At 50.9% G+C, this 18234-nt stretch overlaps 1 protein-coding gene across 6 annotated transcripts in view; it reads left to right on the top strand.

Annotated features, from left to right (window-relative positions):
• Window positions 1-18234, top strand: part of MPRIP (myosin phosphatase Rho interacting protein) — a 141252-nt gene that overhangs the window by 92743 nt on the left and 30275 nt on the right. For 4 of the 6 annotated variants that reach the window (XM_032841274.1, XM_032841278.1, XM_032841276.1 and 1 more), the window contains exons 7-11: window positions 766-925; window positions 12020-12161; window positions 13035-13148; window positions 14696-14752; window positions 16005-16073. In XM_032841274.1, coding sequence (XP_032697165.1) covers window positions 766-925; window positions 12020-12161; window positions 13035-13148; window positions 14696-14752; window positions 16005-16073 — 542 coding nt within the window. Of the gene's footprint in view, window positions 1-765; window positions 1280-12019; window positions 12162-13034; window positions 13149-14695; window positions 14753-16004; window positions 16074-18234 lie in introns of all 6 variants that reach the window. The other 2 variants (XM_032841273.1, XM_032841275.1) reach the window with 2 other exon arrangements.

The following is an 18234-nucleotide window of genomic DNA, read 5'->3' as shown; positions in this document are numbered from 1 at the left end:
GGCCTAGAACCTGGAAGCTCAGTGTGTCCTGAGCGCAGCCTCGTCCTTCTCCTCACTGTGCCATCCTGCCAGGCCCCCAGGTGCCTGGGAAGCTTTGCTCTGCTCTCTCCACTTAGCACTTTGGAATCGTCCAAGCAGAAGCAGGGCAGCAGTCTCTGCCTCCCCGTTCTGGGCCCCGGAGGGCTCTGCATGACATAGGCTGGCTTTTCCTATTTGCATTTTGTCCAGCTCATTAAAGACAAGGGGACAGTTGGGACTGACCCAGTTCATTCAGGCCAAAAAGCATTTAGCAGCAGCTGGGGGTGAAGCAGCCTGAGTCTTTCTTGGGTAGTCCCATGCACTCCTCTCGTTCCCGCGAAAGTCCTCTGCCTCTTCCCTCCCCAAATGCCGTAACAGGCTGAATGGCCAGTTAGCCCTTGATTTCCTCCTTGATGTTTGGTAAGAAGTGGTTGTTAGTGGGCATCTCTCCCTGGCGGGGGTCCTGCTCTCCCAAACTGGCCCGCAGACTAGAAGCTTGGGGACCCCCTGACAGTGTAGCAGATACAGCCAGCTTAGAGGGAGACGGATGAGGCGCATGTGTGGGAAGGACATTCTGTTTCTGTCCCGTGATTCTGCCTTTGGGGGAGCCCTGTATGGGTGGTTGCAGAGATGGGAGGTAGAGAGATGGCCCCTGTTTGGATCTACATGGGCTCTTTAAAAAGTCCCCAGAAACCAAAGGTGGCAACAGGCTAAGTACATCTCCTGACTCCCCCTTCTCTCTTTCAGAGGAGAGCACCACGAGCAGCGACCGCATGGATTGTGGCCGCAAAGTCCGGGTAGAGAGCGGCTACTTCTCCCTGGAGAAGACCAAGCAGGACTTGAAGGCCGAAGAGCAGCAGCTGCCCCCGCCGCTCTCCCCTCCCAGCCCCGGCACCCCCAACAACAGGTATAGTGGCCCCAGACCGCCCTCCCAGGAGCTTGGTCATCCCCTTCCTTCCCCAGGTTCTCGAACCCCCAGCCGAATGGTCTGCAGCAGCTCTCTTGGCTCCCTGGACGTGGCCAGCCGGCCCCCCACCCACATGGACTCCGACAGCGCTGGGGGGCGGGGAACAGAGAGACCGGGGCACACCTTTGCCTTTAAAGCCAGCAGGCAGTATGCCACCCTGGCCGACGTCCCTAAGGCCGTCAGGATCAGCCACCGAGAAGCCTTCCAGGTGGAGAGAAGGCGGCTGGAGCGTAGGACTCGGGCCCGGAGCCCTGGCAGGGAAGAGGTGGCCCGTCTGTTTGGCAACGAGAGGAGGTAAGGAGTGGGTTATAGGGCCACACGTGCCATGGACACACTCCCCCACCTGTACGCAGTCTCTCGTGTATACTCACGTTCTCCCTTACACTACATGCTCACTCACTCTCTCCTGTGTCCTTATAACATGCTTTTTACACTTCACACACACAGACACACGCACACACACACACACTTTGACATACACATTTCCACGTTCCCTAAGCCTTCCTTGCAGGAGTGCACTTGTCCTCCCTTTCCGTTCAGAGCATGTGGGGAAGCTTTCCCTTTTGACCCTAGATTCTAGTCACGGAACTCTCAGGCCCCAGTAGCCAGAAACATAGCATCTCCGGACACCCAGACCCCTGGGCCAGAGGCTGGCTGCTTCCTGTGAGTGCCTCTTGGCACTGAGACCTTAAGCCCCCCCCCACCCCCCGGTGTGTTCTCAGCCACCTGGGCCTTGTATAGCTGGATCTTTTCCTTCCTGGCCCATGTCTGTCCTCTGAGATGACCATGGAGGCAGGAAGAGTCTGGAGAGGCAGATGGTGGCAGAAGCGCCCCTTGCCCCTCCAGTCTTGGGCACGGGTGAAGGACATGAAAGGCAGTGGGGTGGGCAGCCTGTGATGTTCCCAGGTGCCCTGGAACATCACTGTATCCAGGCTTGGCTGGAATGTGAAACCAGGAGACTGGCAGAGCGCAGTTTCCTGGAAAGGCACAAGCTTTAGGGAGGGGACCTAGGACAGGGACTGGGACAGAGGCATGGTCTGAAGAGAGGAGTGCTCTATCCTCTCTTCTTGTTCCACTGGTCCTGTGCTTCCCAGAGAGCTGGGGAGAGAGCTTGGTTCCATGTCTGAGGCCCTGTCCTGGACCAGAGTGCTAGAGTGCCCTCTTCTGATAGGAGCTTCCATCCCTGAGTTAGTAAATGGAGCCTTTGCCCTGACAACAGGGTTCTCACCCGGGTCCAGGGATGAACTGCCAAAGGTCCACGAACCCCTCTAAATGATTCAAGAGTCCATATGTACATTTTTCTGGGAAAAGAAAAGCCATAATTTTCATTAGGTTTCCAAAGAAGTTCACTTTGGCGGGGGGGAGATTCAGACCTAAATTCCAAAAGCGTTCCGAGTGTCCCCTCCACCCTGCTGAAGCCTAAGTAAAGCTCAGAATTGGGGCATGCTATAGGGACGGGGCAGTGTGGCAACGGCCTTCCCCCCTTGAGGGGCTGGCCGCAAGCAGGGTGCCTTTCCTTAATACACACCTGCTCTCCCAAAGCCCCGGGGACCACCTCCAGAATAAGGAGGAGATGCCCAGAGTTGTTGGTCTTAAAAAGAGAAGAAAGCAGATGTGCCTAATTCCTAGGCAGAGGGAGAAGGAAGCTGACCTATTGCCTGGGAGGTGATCTCCAAGCACTTGGCTGTCTTCTTGTTTGGTTAGTAACCCGAGAGGTCCTGTGTCATATCCCAGTGTGTGGACATAGAGATGGGAGCTCAGAAGTGGGAAGACTCCTCAAGGCAACAGCCTGGTTCAGCAGAGCCAGGACATACCTCCACTCTGGGTCTTTAACTGGGGAGTGCCCTCTCCCTGATGTGACCAGGAGAGGGCCAAGGCTGTCCTTCAAGCACCTGAGTAAATATATCAGTGGAGGGGCTTGCCAACACTGAGGAGGCCTGTGGGCCAGGGCAGGGGAGACTTCACGCTGGCCAGCAGGTAGACCGAAGGTCCTGGAGGCTCCTGAGTGGGCAGCTAGGCCCTGGGGTAGCAGCAGACCAAAGAATTAACATTCAGCACACCTGCTTGGCTTTGAACTTGTTCTTGTCTAGCCTCCTGGGGTAGACGGCATCTCCGGGACTTTACTTTCTGCATGCTCCTCGCAACCATGACATGGGTTTTCACTGGGTACGGGCACCCCTGGAGCCCAGCAGTTCTGCATCCTAACACTGTAATGTCACTTTCTTACCCTAATGACATCTGACTGGCTGCTGTCACTTTGCGAGGCCTGCGCTCTGGCCCCAAGTAGCCCTCCCTGTGCTTGATTGGATCCCTGGGTCCTGGTTGAATAGAGCAGAACCGCATATTGGCAGGACGTCCGCCGCAGCTATCCAGAGTGGCCACTGAGCCCGGCTGCCCGGGAGCCCGGCTGGGGAGACAGTGGGGGCTGGTTTCCTGACAAGCCGTGGCCCTGAAGGGAGCCTTTACAGGCCGATCCTCTCTGCTCTTCGCGTTTGCTCCAGAGCTTTTAGAATGTTTCCTGGATGGTGAGTCACTGCTGAACCAGCCTGGGGAGGACGTAGCCCTTGTTGAGTTCTTGGTGACTGACACCGGCACTGGCTCTTGTGCGGTCCTCACGTCCCTTTGGCTGGGAACCTGGGGAGGGGAAGCGGAGCCGAGGTGCAGGTGTCTCCTTTCTGTGCCGTCCATCAGCCCAGGGAGACCTCTGCAGCCACGCCTGCAGTACCTCGGGAGCCAGTATACAGGCCGCTCACTCGCTTTGCCAGATAAGCCGAAATAAGCCATGGCCGACCGGCCCAGAAACCCCCGCTGTGTGTGGAGGCTGCACTAAGCGCCACTTCCCTTTCCTCCTCTCCGACTCCTCTCTCAGCAGCCCTGCAGGCCTGCAGCATGTGAGCCGCATGGGCCTTGGTGGGCCGCTGTTCCTCGAGGCCTTCCTGCCACTTTCTGGGTCGGTTGGAGGGCCTCTCATTCTGCAAGTGATGGTACCTAGCTCTGTGTGTGGGCCTGGAACCGTCCCCAAACCCCTCTAGGATGGCAGGGCACGCGACACCCTCTGCCTGACCAGGCCGAGCGCTGACAAGAGCTTCCTGTGGTTCCCAGGCGCTGCCGCTGCTGCCTGAGCTTCCCGCGTTGTCTCGACCTCTGCTGTGCTCCTTCAGCTACGGCCCCCGCCGGCCTGGGAACAAGCTCTGTGCCTGGAGGAGATTCTCCAGAAACTTAGGGCACCAGAGCTCAGAGAGGAGCAGAGGGCCTAGGAGCCCCGAGCCTTCTACACTTGGGCTTCAGCCTTCTTTGATGCAGAAATCTTTAGAGATCCATTTTTAACGGTAGCCCTCCCAGAGTAAAAGCTGGTCTCTTGGCAGGGTCTCAGAATTTGAGCCCCTTTCCTCTTTTTCCTTATAGAGTTAGACATTAGTCTTCGGTTAGATTTCAATCTTTTGGGCTCAGAGGCCCTTGCTTCCCCTTGACTCTCTGCCACTAGCCCAAAATGCAAGTAAAAACCCTTCCTGTGAGGTGACCTTGGGGCACTTGCCTGGGTGTCCCTGGGAGGACAGGCCTCTGGTTTGGTGACACGTTAATATTGTGTAAAAGAAAAAAAGGAAGGACAAAAGAAAAGAGAAAAGAAAAGAAAAAAAATTCAACTGAGTAAATTCTAAAGATCTTCTTGGCTTTATTCAACAATTCATGAATCAGGCAGCATCCCATCTGTCAAACAGAAAGGAGCTCCAAAGAGCTGTACAAAATAAAGGACTTTTATAGGCAGAAGAGGCCAGAACAAGTTAACAGTAGCAAAGAGTGCATTGTTTCGGACAAGGTCACCTTCCTTTGAGGGCCAGCAGAGGTCTCTCAGATAGATTACCCCACTGGTGCTGACTAGTAATTCCAATTTGCTTAGTTCAAGATTCTACTCCTGGGAGAAGTTGAAACTGTAAGTTTAACCACCATTTGGTGACTTGGGCATAGCACAATTGACTCTATTCTGGGCCTGTTACCTTTTTAAAAATTTTTTATTCTTTTTTTTTTTTTAAGCAATTGCCCCCAACCTCCCCTTTCTTAAATTTTATTTATTTACCTATTTACTTAAGTAATCTCTACCCAGTGTGCAGCTCAAACTCATGACCCCGAGGTCGGGAGTGGCACTTTAACTGAGCCAGCTAGGTACCCCACAATCCCCCCACTTTTGTTCAGATTCTCAGCTTAACCGAGTGGCATGATCAAAATTTAAAACCTTAGCACCACTCCCAGCTACTGCTCAAATTCTTGGAGTTTTTGCTGTTTCTCCGTGGTCGTCACAGGTCATGATGTTTTTTGCTGAATCTCTATGGTACTCACAAATCACAATTTCATGTTCACATTTTTTTAAGTCAGTTATCCTCTTCGTTGCATTCTGATGGTCCAGTCTTAAGGAGATCATTCACTTTGTGGTTAGCGGCTGCAAACACATGTTTAAGAGACTGTAATGCACGAGGGAGACTACTATGGTTATTTTAAGCAGGATAATTTCCAGTGTCTGCAGTGTGTTTTGGATCCATGGTCCCCAAGACCCAAACCGACCAAAATCAAGTAACTCAGAGAAAGCCCTCCCCTGAAGGAGTCACCTTTTTTTTTGTTTTTAAATGAAGTGTCTTTTTCAATGATTTTCACATAGCTGGGTTTCAGATTTCCCAGAACTATTCATCTAGGTGCGTAAGTGGCACTGACCACAGCACCGACAGTTCCTTGTTTAGCTGCAGGCTTATCAGAGGATACCCTATTACGAAGAACAACTTTGGCCTTGCACAGATGGGGACTGCTGCTGAGATCTTTTTATAATTGGGGGCGGATCTGATTTAGGTAATCACAAGAACATGGGAATACAAATGTACTACGATTTGCTTAGGAATTTGTGTCCATTTGGGCGAGTACAATTATAATCGTTGAAAGGTGAAAACAAGGCACTAGATGTTCTGGCTGTAAAAGTCGGATTGTGTAAGTGACTCCTAAGATCAGGGAGTCCATTGGGAATAGAAGGGAAATTGGTCACAGGGAGGGCCACGGGGTCTCTAGTATCATGGACTGGTAAAGAGCTCTTTTAATTATTAAATCCAGCAATCTGAAAGATATCCAGCCCCCTGCCCTCCCTTAGTAATGGCCTGAGAGATACGGGTGGTGGCTTTCTTTCCAGACCTGTGCCAGAGTAGAGTAAAGGAAGAGGAAAGAATTTCATGTTTAAAGAATGAAGTCTTGATCCAGCATCTTGGGTGGAAGCAGTCCACTTTGATGTCAGCTACTTCCTCATCAGTTTGATGTTGAGGTCTCCAGCTGCTCTGTAGCTCCCAGAGTCTGAAGGGGCCCTTTTTAATTGGGAGATGGGGACCCAAGTTTCAGGTGCCTGCCATCTAGGGAGTGAGGAGGACTTGGAATAGCCCTTGAGAACTGTCTTTGTTCTTAGTGATTCCAAATCAGAAGGATGGCAGAAAATAGGAAACATTAGTTTGGAGAGTCCTAGCCAGATATTTGCAAAAACTAGAAATCAGGAGCCAGTCCAGGTTATTTATAAACAGGTATGGAGCAAAACCTCAAAAACATTTACAGCTTAGAATCCAATATCTACAAAGATGCAAACACAGTTTTTCTCTCTACAGTTATTCCTATTTTTTTAAAGATCATCACAATAAAATTACTTTGTTTGCTTTAAACTTACCCTGATTTTATACGTGCGGCAAGAATAGCGATTGACCGTATAAGCCCTTTTAAAGACTGCTTTGCTGGAACTTTGCATAAGGAATCTCAGATTGAATTCTTGTCTGAAGCCAGGAAGCTGAGCCAAGGACTCCCCATTATATTTTATCTCCAGTATCTTTAGTTTGGGTGACTTTCTCTCTTCTCAGAGTTTCCCCCAAATGTTCGGAGACTCATAGGCCTGCCAGGAATTGACCTTCTTTACTCACCTGGAAGGCTTCCAGGAACCCCGTAAGCAAGGTACCAGCCCGATTTGTCTAAGCATTTCTTTAAAGCTCTTTGGCCATATCTGAGTCCATGCATATTTCTAAAATAGGACATTCCAGTCAAAGCCTTGGTAATATAGCCAGTGTTTCCATCTGTATCCTGTTACAAGGAGAACAGATTTTTATTGAACTTACACAAATAACCAAGTAAATTACCATGAAAAGAATACCGTAGAGTTTACAAATTCTGGAGGGATCAGTAGGGAGAAAAAGTAAATGTTTCATCTTTGTTTACAAAAGTATGCCCTACCAAATTGCTGTAGGTCATAGATCACTTAAGTGAAAATGTTTCCCTAAATCAATGAAAGCAAAACACTGAGGAACTAGCAGTGTTTCACACAAAAGATCATGTAAAATTATAATCATCCTCAGTTCATTCAGCCCTATGTAATTAATACTAATTCTGCTTGAATCCAGTGTTTCCATTAGTTCTAGAAATTCTTCCTCAATTCAGTTTTATGGCCTTGAAGTTATGAGAAATCTTTACTTGTTGGTGTACCTACCTGGGGGTCTCAGCCGGTTAAGCGGCTGATTCCTGATTACAGTTCAGCTAATGATCCTGCCCAAGAGTCTCTCTCCCTCTGCCCCTCCCCCATTCTCTTAAAAAAAAAGGGAAAGGAAGAAATCTTTACTTGTCATAGTCCTTTCGTCGAACACTTCTGTGAAAGCATCAGAATAAAACGATAACTCTTTGTAAGTGACAGAAGACTTAAAATTGCCCAGAGTTAAAGATTAGATGAGAGTTCATTGTAATGGAAATAACAGGAGACTTGGCTATTTTGTGATATTCACCATTTAAGATAATAGCTGGAATTATGACTGACAGTATTGCATTAGGACATATCAGAACCTAAGAAGGTTTAGTATCACTGAATTGATAATGCTGCCCATGATGATGTAACATAACAAATAAGCCTAATTTGGGAACATCTCTCTTATTTTTAGGATTTTCAGGGATCCTCTGAAAAATCCCAAAGTTACTTCTAGGTCAAGAAGACATCATTTGGGGGACACCTGGGTGGCTCAGTGGGTTAAGCCTCTGCCTTTGGCTTAGGTCAGAGAAGGCCTAGATAAGAGGTACAGAGAAGACCAGGTAGACCGTTTACATCACAGAGGCACAGGGAAAGAAAGTAAAGTCCTCCAAGAAAGACTTGTTTCCAGAGGCCAAAATTTTCACAATACTTAGAAGGCTTTAAAGAGATATGGGGGTGGGTTTGATGTTGGTTAAAAAAAAAAAGAAAGAAAGAAATGGACTTCAGATTGCTTCTGGAGCTGAATCTCTTGTTTTGTGAAGATTTATAAGATGTGGACAGTTGCTTTAATTCCTCAAAGAATTGGGTTGCAACTTAAATGATATCTAATAAGTTGGTTCACCTATCCAACTGCATTATCCTCAGTTTGCTTCTTTATATCAGGGAGGAGCTTTCCAACTGAGATGGAAATCAAAATATTCCTGTTTTCTGGATTTGGAACTGTTCATCTGTGGAATGTTTAATAAATCCTTTCACAGAGGCTTCAGATGCTGTTTTGTCCAGGTACATGGTTTAGTTTAGCTTAGGGAAGAAGGCCTAAGAAAAAACTTCCTATCAGGCTCTGATTATCAGCTTCTAGTTTGGCCAACTTCAGACCACAGAGCTATTTAAAAACTCCTTCTAAATATCTTGTCACTTTTCAACCAGGACATACAGTAGATGTTTCTGGTGGTAGTGAATAGCCCCTCTTCGATGTAAGAGGGGACCCCACGGGGGTATAAAAGAATACTTAATATCTTCCCAAGATCCAGAGTTACTCTAAGATAGCCAAAGGAAAGAACCAGCAGCCTGCATGTCCTATTCAGGCAGAAAACCAAGCCAGATTCTTAAGACACAAGATAAGCAAGAAGGCAGTAGCTGTCCCTGAGGAAGAAAGGATCAAGAACCAGTGTGTTTGGGTTTGGAAAGAAAAGGACAGTGTGACATTTTATTTTTGTCTTTGGGCTAATGGGGTGGGGTATTGCAGACGGCGATTCGGGAGAGGTGACTCTGGTATAAGAATTCTCACTTTTCTCTGGCTTCTACTAGTTTTCCCAGGATCCCCTCTTTAGTCTCTGGTATCTACCAGAATTTGGCAAGATTTTTTGTTAATTTTAACTTTAGTTTTTCTTGGCTGTTTAAGAGAATAACATAACACTTTATCAGAAAATCCCTCAGAATCCCACCAACTCTGGGAGGTGCCCATATGGTGGGGGGGAATCTCCTTCAAAGGCAGATATGGGGGTATTCAAGTTGATATTGAAGGATTTAATCAGAACTTTGAGGACAAAATTTTTTATAATGGCCCAGTTGCTTACGAATGATATGCTGAGGTCTGGGCAAGTGTTTTGATGTTGTACTCCTAGGAGAGTGTAAGGGGGAGGCCTACGTATTGTTTTAGGTATCTTTTGTATCTTTAATCTTTCATTAGCCTTTGCCAAAAAAACTGCAATGAAGCTGTTTTGGAATCTTGAAGCCTTTGGAAGCTTTTGCATACCAATTAAAATAGTTACTCCATTCTGTTTGCTTGATTTAGAACCCTTGCTTTTCAGTGTGCTTCTTAAATAAATGATCTTGTCTAATTGGAATATTCCCATATTGGCCATCGTAAATCTAGGTTATCTTTAGCAAGATTTTGCATTTTTGTAGATATCTATAGCTTCTGGGACTATAGTTCTTAGCCATAAAATAAGTAGATGTGCTAAAAGTTGGTGTGCTGAACTCCGGAATTTTTTTTTTTTTTTTAAGGGAGAGAGAGAGCATGCGCGCCAACATGAGCCAGGCGGGGAGGGGCAGAGGGAAATGCACACTCCCCACTGAGCAGGGACCCCCACATGGGGCTCAATCCCAGAACCCTGAGATCATGAACTGACCCCAAGGCAGGCGCTTAACCAACTGAGAACCACCCAGACACTCCTCAACTCTAGAATTTGAAGATCCTGTTTCTTCTAGCTAAGCCTGTGAGTCTCCCAGAGCCAAATTAATAACTAAAGGGCTATGCTGCTATGTTAGGAATTCTGTGGTGTTTTACAGCGTACCTTGTTGCATGGAAATTTTTTGAGGGTGGCAGGTAACCCAGTGTCACCGTATTGTCCGTTGTATGACCAGCTTACCCTAACACAGGAGTCCTAGGGTTAGCTGGCGAACACTCTAATAGGTTTTTAATGCTCAGCCTGTGCCCATCAGTTTTGTAGCTTTTGGCTTCTGAGAGTCTCATCCGCAATAGCCTTTACCTTGTATGCACCTTAACCCGCCAGCAGGCTCTGCGATGTGACTAACCAGAGAAAGGCTTTGTACCACCAACAGTTCTCACTGTGGAGCTGGGCACTCAGGAACTACTGAACTGGCAGACCCCAGAGAATGGGAGCCGTGGCCCAGGATTCCCATCAAATGGGGAACTGCAGATTGAAGTGCCTACAGTTCCCAGCATGGTCTAGTCAAGTGGGGGACCATAGAAAGCCAGTTAAATCAGGAGCTCAACGCCAAGAGAGCAGAGCTCAGAACTAGAAGGAACTTTTTGTGGCCCTCAGAAATGGTGAGAAAGACAGAGACCTCAAAGGGTTCGCACATACCACAGCTAGCTGTTTCTCGTTGTCCTCGAAGCTGTCTGAAGTTTCCTTCAGGTCCCACCACTGCCACCAACCCTGTAAAAAGAAAATTCAACTGAGGAAGTTTTAAAGATCTTACTGGCTTTATTCAGTGATTTAGCCTCCCCCCATCTAGCAGAGAGAAAGGAGCTCTGTGGAGCTGTGCAAAGTGAAAGACTTATAGGCAGATGGGGGTGGGACAAGGAAGTTCCTGGCAAAGTGCATTATTTCAGGCAAGGTCACCTTCCTTTGGGAGACAGCAGGGGTCTTTCAGGCAGATTACCTCACCAGTGCTGACCAGGTGGCTTCAGATTGATACAAGTTTAAGATTCCACTCCTGGGAGAGGTTGCAAGTGTAATTCTGTAATTTAGATGTCAAGTCTGAGTTTATTGAGTGGACTTAGCACGAGTGACTCCCATTTGCGCCTTATCTCTTTTTAAAACAATGTCTAAGTCTCAACAACCCCCCAACCCCCCCCACCTCGTGGGCGGTCCCCAGAGGTGAGGACTCAGCCTCAGACCACATGCCCCACCTGGCCTCCCTGCCTTTGGCCGCCATGGCCATTCCTTGTGACTCAGGGACAAGGATGGCTTCCCCCTTCTCAGCGATCACCTCAGGTTTTTGTTTCTTTGATTCTTTGGATAATTTTGATTTACCATTATTTGATTTAAAAAGCCGTCCCTTTCCGTGTATTCATTTTCCAGCCTTCTTTTCTTTCAGGTCTTGCCCCTCTCCACCTTCTCCTGCTGTGTGGCTGTGTGACGTTACTCGCCCTTCCTTCGCCTGCTTCGCTCCCATCTCCGCTCCGTCTCCAGCCGTAGATGGCCTGATGACGCACCGGCCTTTTCACATGAAATCAACTTGCTTTGTTTTTGTTTTAATTTGGTTTTGATTCTTTTTACTGTTGGCAGAACCGATGTTAATTCATGGGCCTTTTTCTTGCTAAATTTTGGGTGCCCTGGGGTAGGGGCTGCATCATGATCCACTGAGGAATGAATGCCAGGAGCACAGAGGCTGTCACCCTCCAAGGTGGTGGTTGCCTTCCGATCACATCTGTGGCTCAGGAGAGGGTGCCAGGCGATGAGCTGTGTGATTGCCAAGCTTGTCAACAGATCGCTCAGGGGCCTCCAGCGTGGGGGGCAGAGGTCAAGGATAGGCCTGGGGAAAGGGAAGGCCTTGGCCCCTGAGCTGCTGCCAGCCCCTGCATGGCTTCCCCCTCCATGGTGGTGGGACAGGGAGCTCGGGGAGGGGAGTCAGGTGGACTGGGCCATCGTGCTGTGTGCACAGCCTACGCGCCGTGTGGGAGGGGAGGCCTAGGGGAGGCTGGGATGGGCCAGGCATGGCAGTGTGGGCTGAAGGGGCTCCGCTGCAGCTCAACACCAAGCCCACCTCAGGCTGGGGGGTGCCCTGTCTCCCCCTCAGCAGCCTCGTGCCCTCTCTTGTAGGAGGTCCCAGGTCATTGAGAAGTTTGAGGCCTTGGACATTGAGAAGGCAGAGCACATGGAGACGAACTCGTCAGCCGGGCCCTCACCATCAAGTGACACACGCCAGGGTCGCAGTGAGAAGAGGGCATTTCCCCGGAAACGGGTGAGCGCCTGGGATCCGGGGCCAATGCTGAGGCCCAGGCAGTGCCGTGTGCGGCCATGGGGCATGGTCAGCACGTGGCCCCATACCTTCTCACGGGCCCCCCCAAACACGCACCTGGACGCACTGCTGCTGGGCTTCCCGCTCTCGTTGCCTAGTCGTTTGCTCGTGTCTCTCCTCTCCTCCAGTGAGTGACTTTCTTGACATCAAGGTCTGTCTTCTGCATCTTCCTGTCAGAACTTCATCCATTTCTGCTCAGTGCTAGTCTGACGAGCCTTAGATCTCAGGTCTTAGCTAGAGCTGCTCTCTTCCTCTCTGAGGCAGCCCAGCCATGAGGCTGAGCACCTTCCTTCCTCTTTCTTTCGAGTGGCGGCCATAGCCCTTGCTTCTCTACTTAGTCCCCGGGCAGATCCCTCTTCTGAACCCTCCTCCTCCTCCCGAGCAGCCCACCCGCCTCTTGTGGCCCTGCTGTGTCTGGTCTTCATCTTCCTCTCCAGCTTCTCTTTGGCCTCATGAGGTGTTTTGCTGCCAGCTGCCACCGAGTCTGGGGCTCTTTGTTCTGTGACCCCAAGCAGCCAGGGAACGGAGGCGCCACCAGGAGAGCGATGGTGGCAAGTGCATCTGAAAGAAAAGGCTGCTTCAACAGCTAGCGTGTCTTTGAACCCGCCGTTTGAAGCGGGAGGCGCTGGACGAGGAGTCCCAGGACGCTGGCTCCGGTCCCCATGCTGGCCCAGACTTGCCACGGGACCCCAGACACAGTGCTCTCATCCTTGCCTGGGAACAGTCTTGACCCTCCCACAGCTCTGGCTGCTGGTGTCCCTGTGCCCCGCCGGAGTATACTGGCTTGTACTGACTGGCGGCTGCTCTCTGCCACAGGACCTCCCCAGCGAAGCCCCCACAGCGCCTCTCCCGGACACCTCGGCCTCCCCCCTGTCTCCACACCGAAGAGCCAAGTCACTGGACAGGAGGTCCACGGAGTCCTCCCTGACGGTGAGCCCAGGCGCCCGCGCACCGAGGCCTGGAGATGCTGCTCCTGCTGCTTCTGTCACTTGGGGTCACTGTCTGCTTATGTCCGTGCGTCCATGCTGGCTGTCCCCTCTGCACTGGCCTTTGTGTCTGTGCATGGGAAGCAGATGCTGTGTTTCTTTCCCCTTTCTGGACTCCATGGGCATCCTGAGCCCTGAAGTCCCTGGTGGAGGAGGCCACTTGGTCAAGGCAGCAAGATCCTGATTTCGGAGAACCAGGGCCACAGCAGGGAACCTCTTTTCTTGTTTTGGGTGCTTGTTTCAGCCACGTTTTGCAGGCAGGAGCCCCCTCTTGCCTGGAGCCCTTGCCTTGTTTGTGGTGTTTTCACCACAGGAGGAGAAAGGCCTTGGCCCTAGGTCCTTTGAGCTGCAGCAGTGGGGGTGTGAGTGGGGTGTGGTCAGATAGGAGCATTGCTCCCTCCGGGAGCTGAGAGCAGAGGCCCTGGGAGTGGAGGACAGCTGCTCACTGGGTGACCTAGGGCTCCTCAGCCTTCTGAGAAGCCCATGGTAGGTGCCACTTCTACCCTAGGGAGTGGAACCACCACCCACAGCGACATGAGCCTGAGCGAGGGCAGGAGGGCTTCTTACCTGGAGGAGGTTTGTTTTTTTCTTGAGTCTGGGTGTGGCTCAGAGATTTGGAACAGAGACTCCCAGAACATGGGTTGCTCGTGGTGGTCCTGCCACTGTACACCCGTTCTCCTAATAACCCCTGAGTCCTTCAAGTACAGAGAGACGTCCCAGCCTGTTTCTGTCCGAGACGGTAGTAGGGAAGCGGAGAGCAAGCACACAGGGCGAGGGGAAGGGCGCTCCACATCTCTTCAGGCACTGGCTCCTCAGGTGTCCAGGCGTGAAACACGGGCCAGGCCTTGCTGTGCTGCAGGCGGTCCCCGGGCGCCTCCTCCGGCCCAGGGACATGGGTGCAGGAGACCCCAGCAGGACAGCGCCCCCTGCTTTGCTGTCCGCTGTCCGGGGCTTGCATCTTGCCAGGAAATGGAGCCTAAAGCCCATCCCGTTGGATACGCAGCCTCCAGGCCTCGGCAAGCTTGCTGCTACATCCTTGCTCAGCACTGTACGTGGGCTCTGTTCTTCAGGCTTCCTTTCTCAGTCTTTCTGTGCCTTCTGTGAGAACTTCTGATTTCTTCTTTTAGGGTTCACTGCAGATTTTCCCCTTCCTGGGAAACACTACCTGACCCTCCCTCTGGGCCATTCTGTGCTGCCAGGCAGCTGCCGCGGACATGACCAGGGCTTCCCTCAGAGAGTCCAGGCCGCCCAGCTGCTCCCAGGGGGCTGGGGCCGTGCCCTTCCCCTTCCGTCTTCGTCAGCCCGCCAAGCCCGACATCTTGTCCTGTGATGACACACGGGTCTGCAGAGTGTTTGCGGGCAGGCGGAGAAAGCCCTCTCCCTGCTGCCCACCATCTGGACAGAAATGTCTGTGCCTCAGCCACCCTTTCCACATGACTGGGGTATCGGTGTGCTTTCTTCTGAACTCTTCTTTTCTTCTCCCTTTCATAGCCCGACCTGCTGAATTTCAAGAAAGGCTGGCTGACCAAGCAGTACGAGGACGGCCAGGTGAGCACGCAGGGCTGCCGGGCCCCTGAGGCACTTCGGAGCAAGTGTGAGGGCTCCCCGGCCTTGTCCCCGCCAGGTGTGGGAACACCGGCTCCATCCACCAGTGTCAGCGCGGCCTCTTGTCTACTGGGCCAGGACGGCGGTATGGCCGAGACCTCCTTCTCCTCAGGGAAGTGGAGGTGCACAGCCTCCCCAGCCTCCGTTCTGTATTGGGGGGCAGGGGTCTCTGGAGAAGGATGCCCTCCTGCACCCCACAAGGGCCTCAGCCTCAGGCCAGGAGAGCGTCCTCCAACTCTAGCTCCCTACCTGCTACTCTTTCCTCAAAGTTCCCCGGGAGCCCAGGCTTCCCAGGAAGCCTCTGGTTGTGTGGTTGGCTTGGGGTTGATTACAAGGCAGGACAAGTGGACAGCAGCCGAGGGCTTCTAGACTCTACCAAAGCCTCCAGCTCTGCTGCAGTCCTGGGAGGAGCCGGTGCGGTACATTCTGGCCTTCAGACTCAAGCAGAAAGAGCCCTCTGCAGCCGGACCTGTCAGCCCCACCTCGACCCTGCATGGGGCTGGAAGGCCAGGCCTCCAAGAAGGCATGAAGGGGAGCCTGCTAGCCCATACCAAGAGAGGCCCCAAAAGCCTGCCCTCCTGAGCTCCCTTCCGTGCTTCCTGAGTGACTGTGCCGAAACGTCCTCTTTTTCTCTCTCCTCCATATCAATCCCCCTGGCCTTGTCTGAAGACTCAAGTCTCCCTCCTTGCTACTCACAGCGAAGACTTGGGAAGCTAGCTGGCTGGTTTGCTCCTGCTGGCTGCAGGTGGGCGCGCCCCTCTGGTTAGCCACCAGTGGCTGTGGCTCACAGCCAGCCACCTGAGGATGGAGATGCTGTTTCCGCAGCCACTTTTCAGCTCTGAGGGCCCAGCCCCCTGTCTGCAGCCTCTGGAGCTGAGATTAAGGACTGCGAAGCACTTTTCACCAGCCACACCGCTGTGGGTTACAGAGAGTCGTAGCCTGCGGCCCACCCAGCTCTCCATGCTGCCTGGTCACGGGAGCCGCAGCTTAGCAAGCGCCCTGGGGTCCTGAGTGCATGGCTGCCTGCGGCCGGGGCAGAGTCCTGTGTGTGTCTGCCACTCGAGGGAGGGGCCGCCTGCCCTCTGCTTTTCCTGCGCTCTGGGAGGTTCCGCCAGGACTCTGGCTGTGGATCACCGTGGAGCAGTAAGTGTGCTGCTCTGCTCTAGTTGAGTCTGCTTTTTCCCTTCCCTTTTAGTGGAAGAAACACTGGTTTGTCCTCGCTGATCAAAGTCTGAGATACTACAGGGACTCGGCGGCTGAGGAGGTGAGTGTCTTGGTTTCCTTCCCGGTTGTGGAGACAGCTAAAGCGGTCCAGGTGGCACCCGGCAGCTCTGGCTCCCAGCCACTGCTTCTCCGGGCTCCAGGCCCCTTCTGTCTGTCGACTGGTGTCTACGTTGCCATCGTGGGTTTCCCGGTCTAGATTTGGGGGGAGGGCTGAGCGTGGTGTGACCAGCTTTTGATGCTGTCGTGACTGATTCTTCCTGAGACACTGGCTGTGTAGAGGCCCTGCTTTCGGCACGTAGGTGGTGTGTTTCAGTGGCTTCTCTTTTTTCTGCTCTTTGGAAAACACTGAAAGATGTCTTATTTTAAAACCGAGGATGAGCAGTTTTGTTTTTTCTACAAAAGATTTCATGGAGAACGGAGTCTCTTGAAGAAACAGAACTAAATCTTGTCTCTTACCTTTTGGACAAAGATGGGATATGACAAGTGAATTTGATTGGCCCAGTACACTGCCTTGATTCCTTGCTTGAAGACCAACCAGAAGGGGCTCTTTTTTCTTCACCTACAAAAAAAATCCTCTCTTTTGAGCAATTTGGCAAGTCTGTGTTCCTACCTTTCCCCTTGCATTCCACTCCAGGGATCCTTCAGATACATTTCCACGAATAGGAAAAGATCTGTGCCCAAGATTAGGCATCGCTGCACTTTTGTCAGAGTCGCAGATTGGCGAGGATCTAATTATCTGTCATTAGGGGGCTCGTTATATGTATTTATATACCGTGAACCTTAGAAAAAGAAGTTCTTTATGGACTTTAGTGGAAAGATGTTGGTGATACAGGGGAGCTGAGGGTGGTGTGAGCAACAGGCCCCTAGTGCTGCCTGACGTCAGGAAACACAGAAGCGTGTGTGGTTGGTAGTGTGTGCACAGACCAGCAGTTCTGAGTGTGGCCTGTGGACCCCTGGAGGCCCTTTTGGGGGGCTGGTCTACCCAAAACCATTGTTACAAAACTAAGATGCCATTTAAAGCCTCAGTTCTCGAAAACTCTTATATATCCCATGATTCAAAATCGACAGTGAAAGTAAGTCACTTTTTCTGCATACTAGAGTCCGGGGTGCCTCGTGGGAAGGCACGTGCACCCTGTCTACGCAGTTGGCCAAGCCAGTGGCGTCTCCTCGTGCAGTACCAGCTGCACCAGAGAGAGCTGCTGAGACACACACTGCTCGCTCGCTGCAGGCGTCTGGCGCTTTCATAAAAGTGAACCAAGTGAATCTGTCCCTTCAAAGAAAACAGCTGACAGTGTGCTGCCAGTGATAGAGTTTGAGCCTCAGGTGAAATTGGAACTTCGGAGAAAGGTGTTTTCCCCATCACAGACTTGACCGCTTCCCTTTCCTTACAGCGCATCCTGACCATGTGGGTGCCAATACTAACTTGTTTTGAGCTCATGTAATGAAATGGATCCACTTGTGAAAGATACCCATAACTTAATGTCTTCCAAATCACCAATATGCAAAAGTTGCAAAATCACGCACGAGTAAAGGCCCATTCATAGGGCAGCAAAAAAACATGGATTTTAACACGATAGTATGGAAAGTCCCTTGATGGGATTTCAGATTTCGTTTTGCAGTTAACCTTTAAGAGAGTACAACTTTTCACAGTGCGAGTCAATCAGACCATTGTGCCGCTCACCTCCAACGGTGATGCATGTCCATTATTCCTCAACAGAGCCAGAAAAAAAGAAATGTCTTAAAATACATCTCTCTTTTCCAGTCTGTATCTATGTAAGGTTGGACTGTCTGCATATATAGTTAACCCTTGAAGAGACACAGAGATTGGGGGTGCCGTCCCCTTCTGCAGTCGAAAACCTGCATATAACTTTTGACTCCCCCCAAACGGAACTAAGAGCCTACTGTTGATCACAAGCCTTAACATTTGCATGTCGTGTGTATCGTGTACTGTATTCTTAGAATAAAGTAAGCTAGAGAAAAGGCCATTAAGAAAATCATAAGGAAGAGAAAATACATTTATCGTACTGTACTACATCAAAAAAAAATCCATGTGTAACCTGGACCCACGCAATTCAAACCCATATTGTTCAAGGGTCAACCATGCTTTGTTCAAAATGGTATATTGTATAGGATGAGCGTAGCCATAGACGTGAGAATCCAGCTGTCATTGGAAGCCAAGCATTTAAAGAAAGATTTGCAAA

This window comes from Lontra canadensis, unplaced genomic scaffold (assembly GCF_010015895.1).
Source record: "Lontra canadensis isolate GAN:19392208 unplaced genomic scaffold, GSC_riverotter_1.0 scaffold122, whole genome shotgun sequence".
Classification (NCBI taxonomy): domain Eukaryota; kingdom Metazoa; phylum Chordata; class Mammalia; order Carnivora; family Mustelidae; genus Lontra; species Lontra canadensis.
The sequence above is the reverse complement of the archived record's forward strand: the minus strand, read 5'-3'. Positions and strand labels throughout refer to the sequence as shown.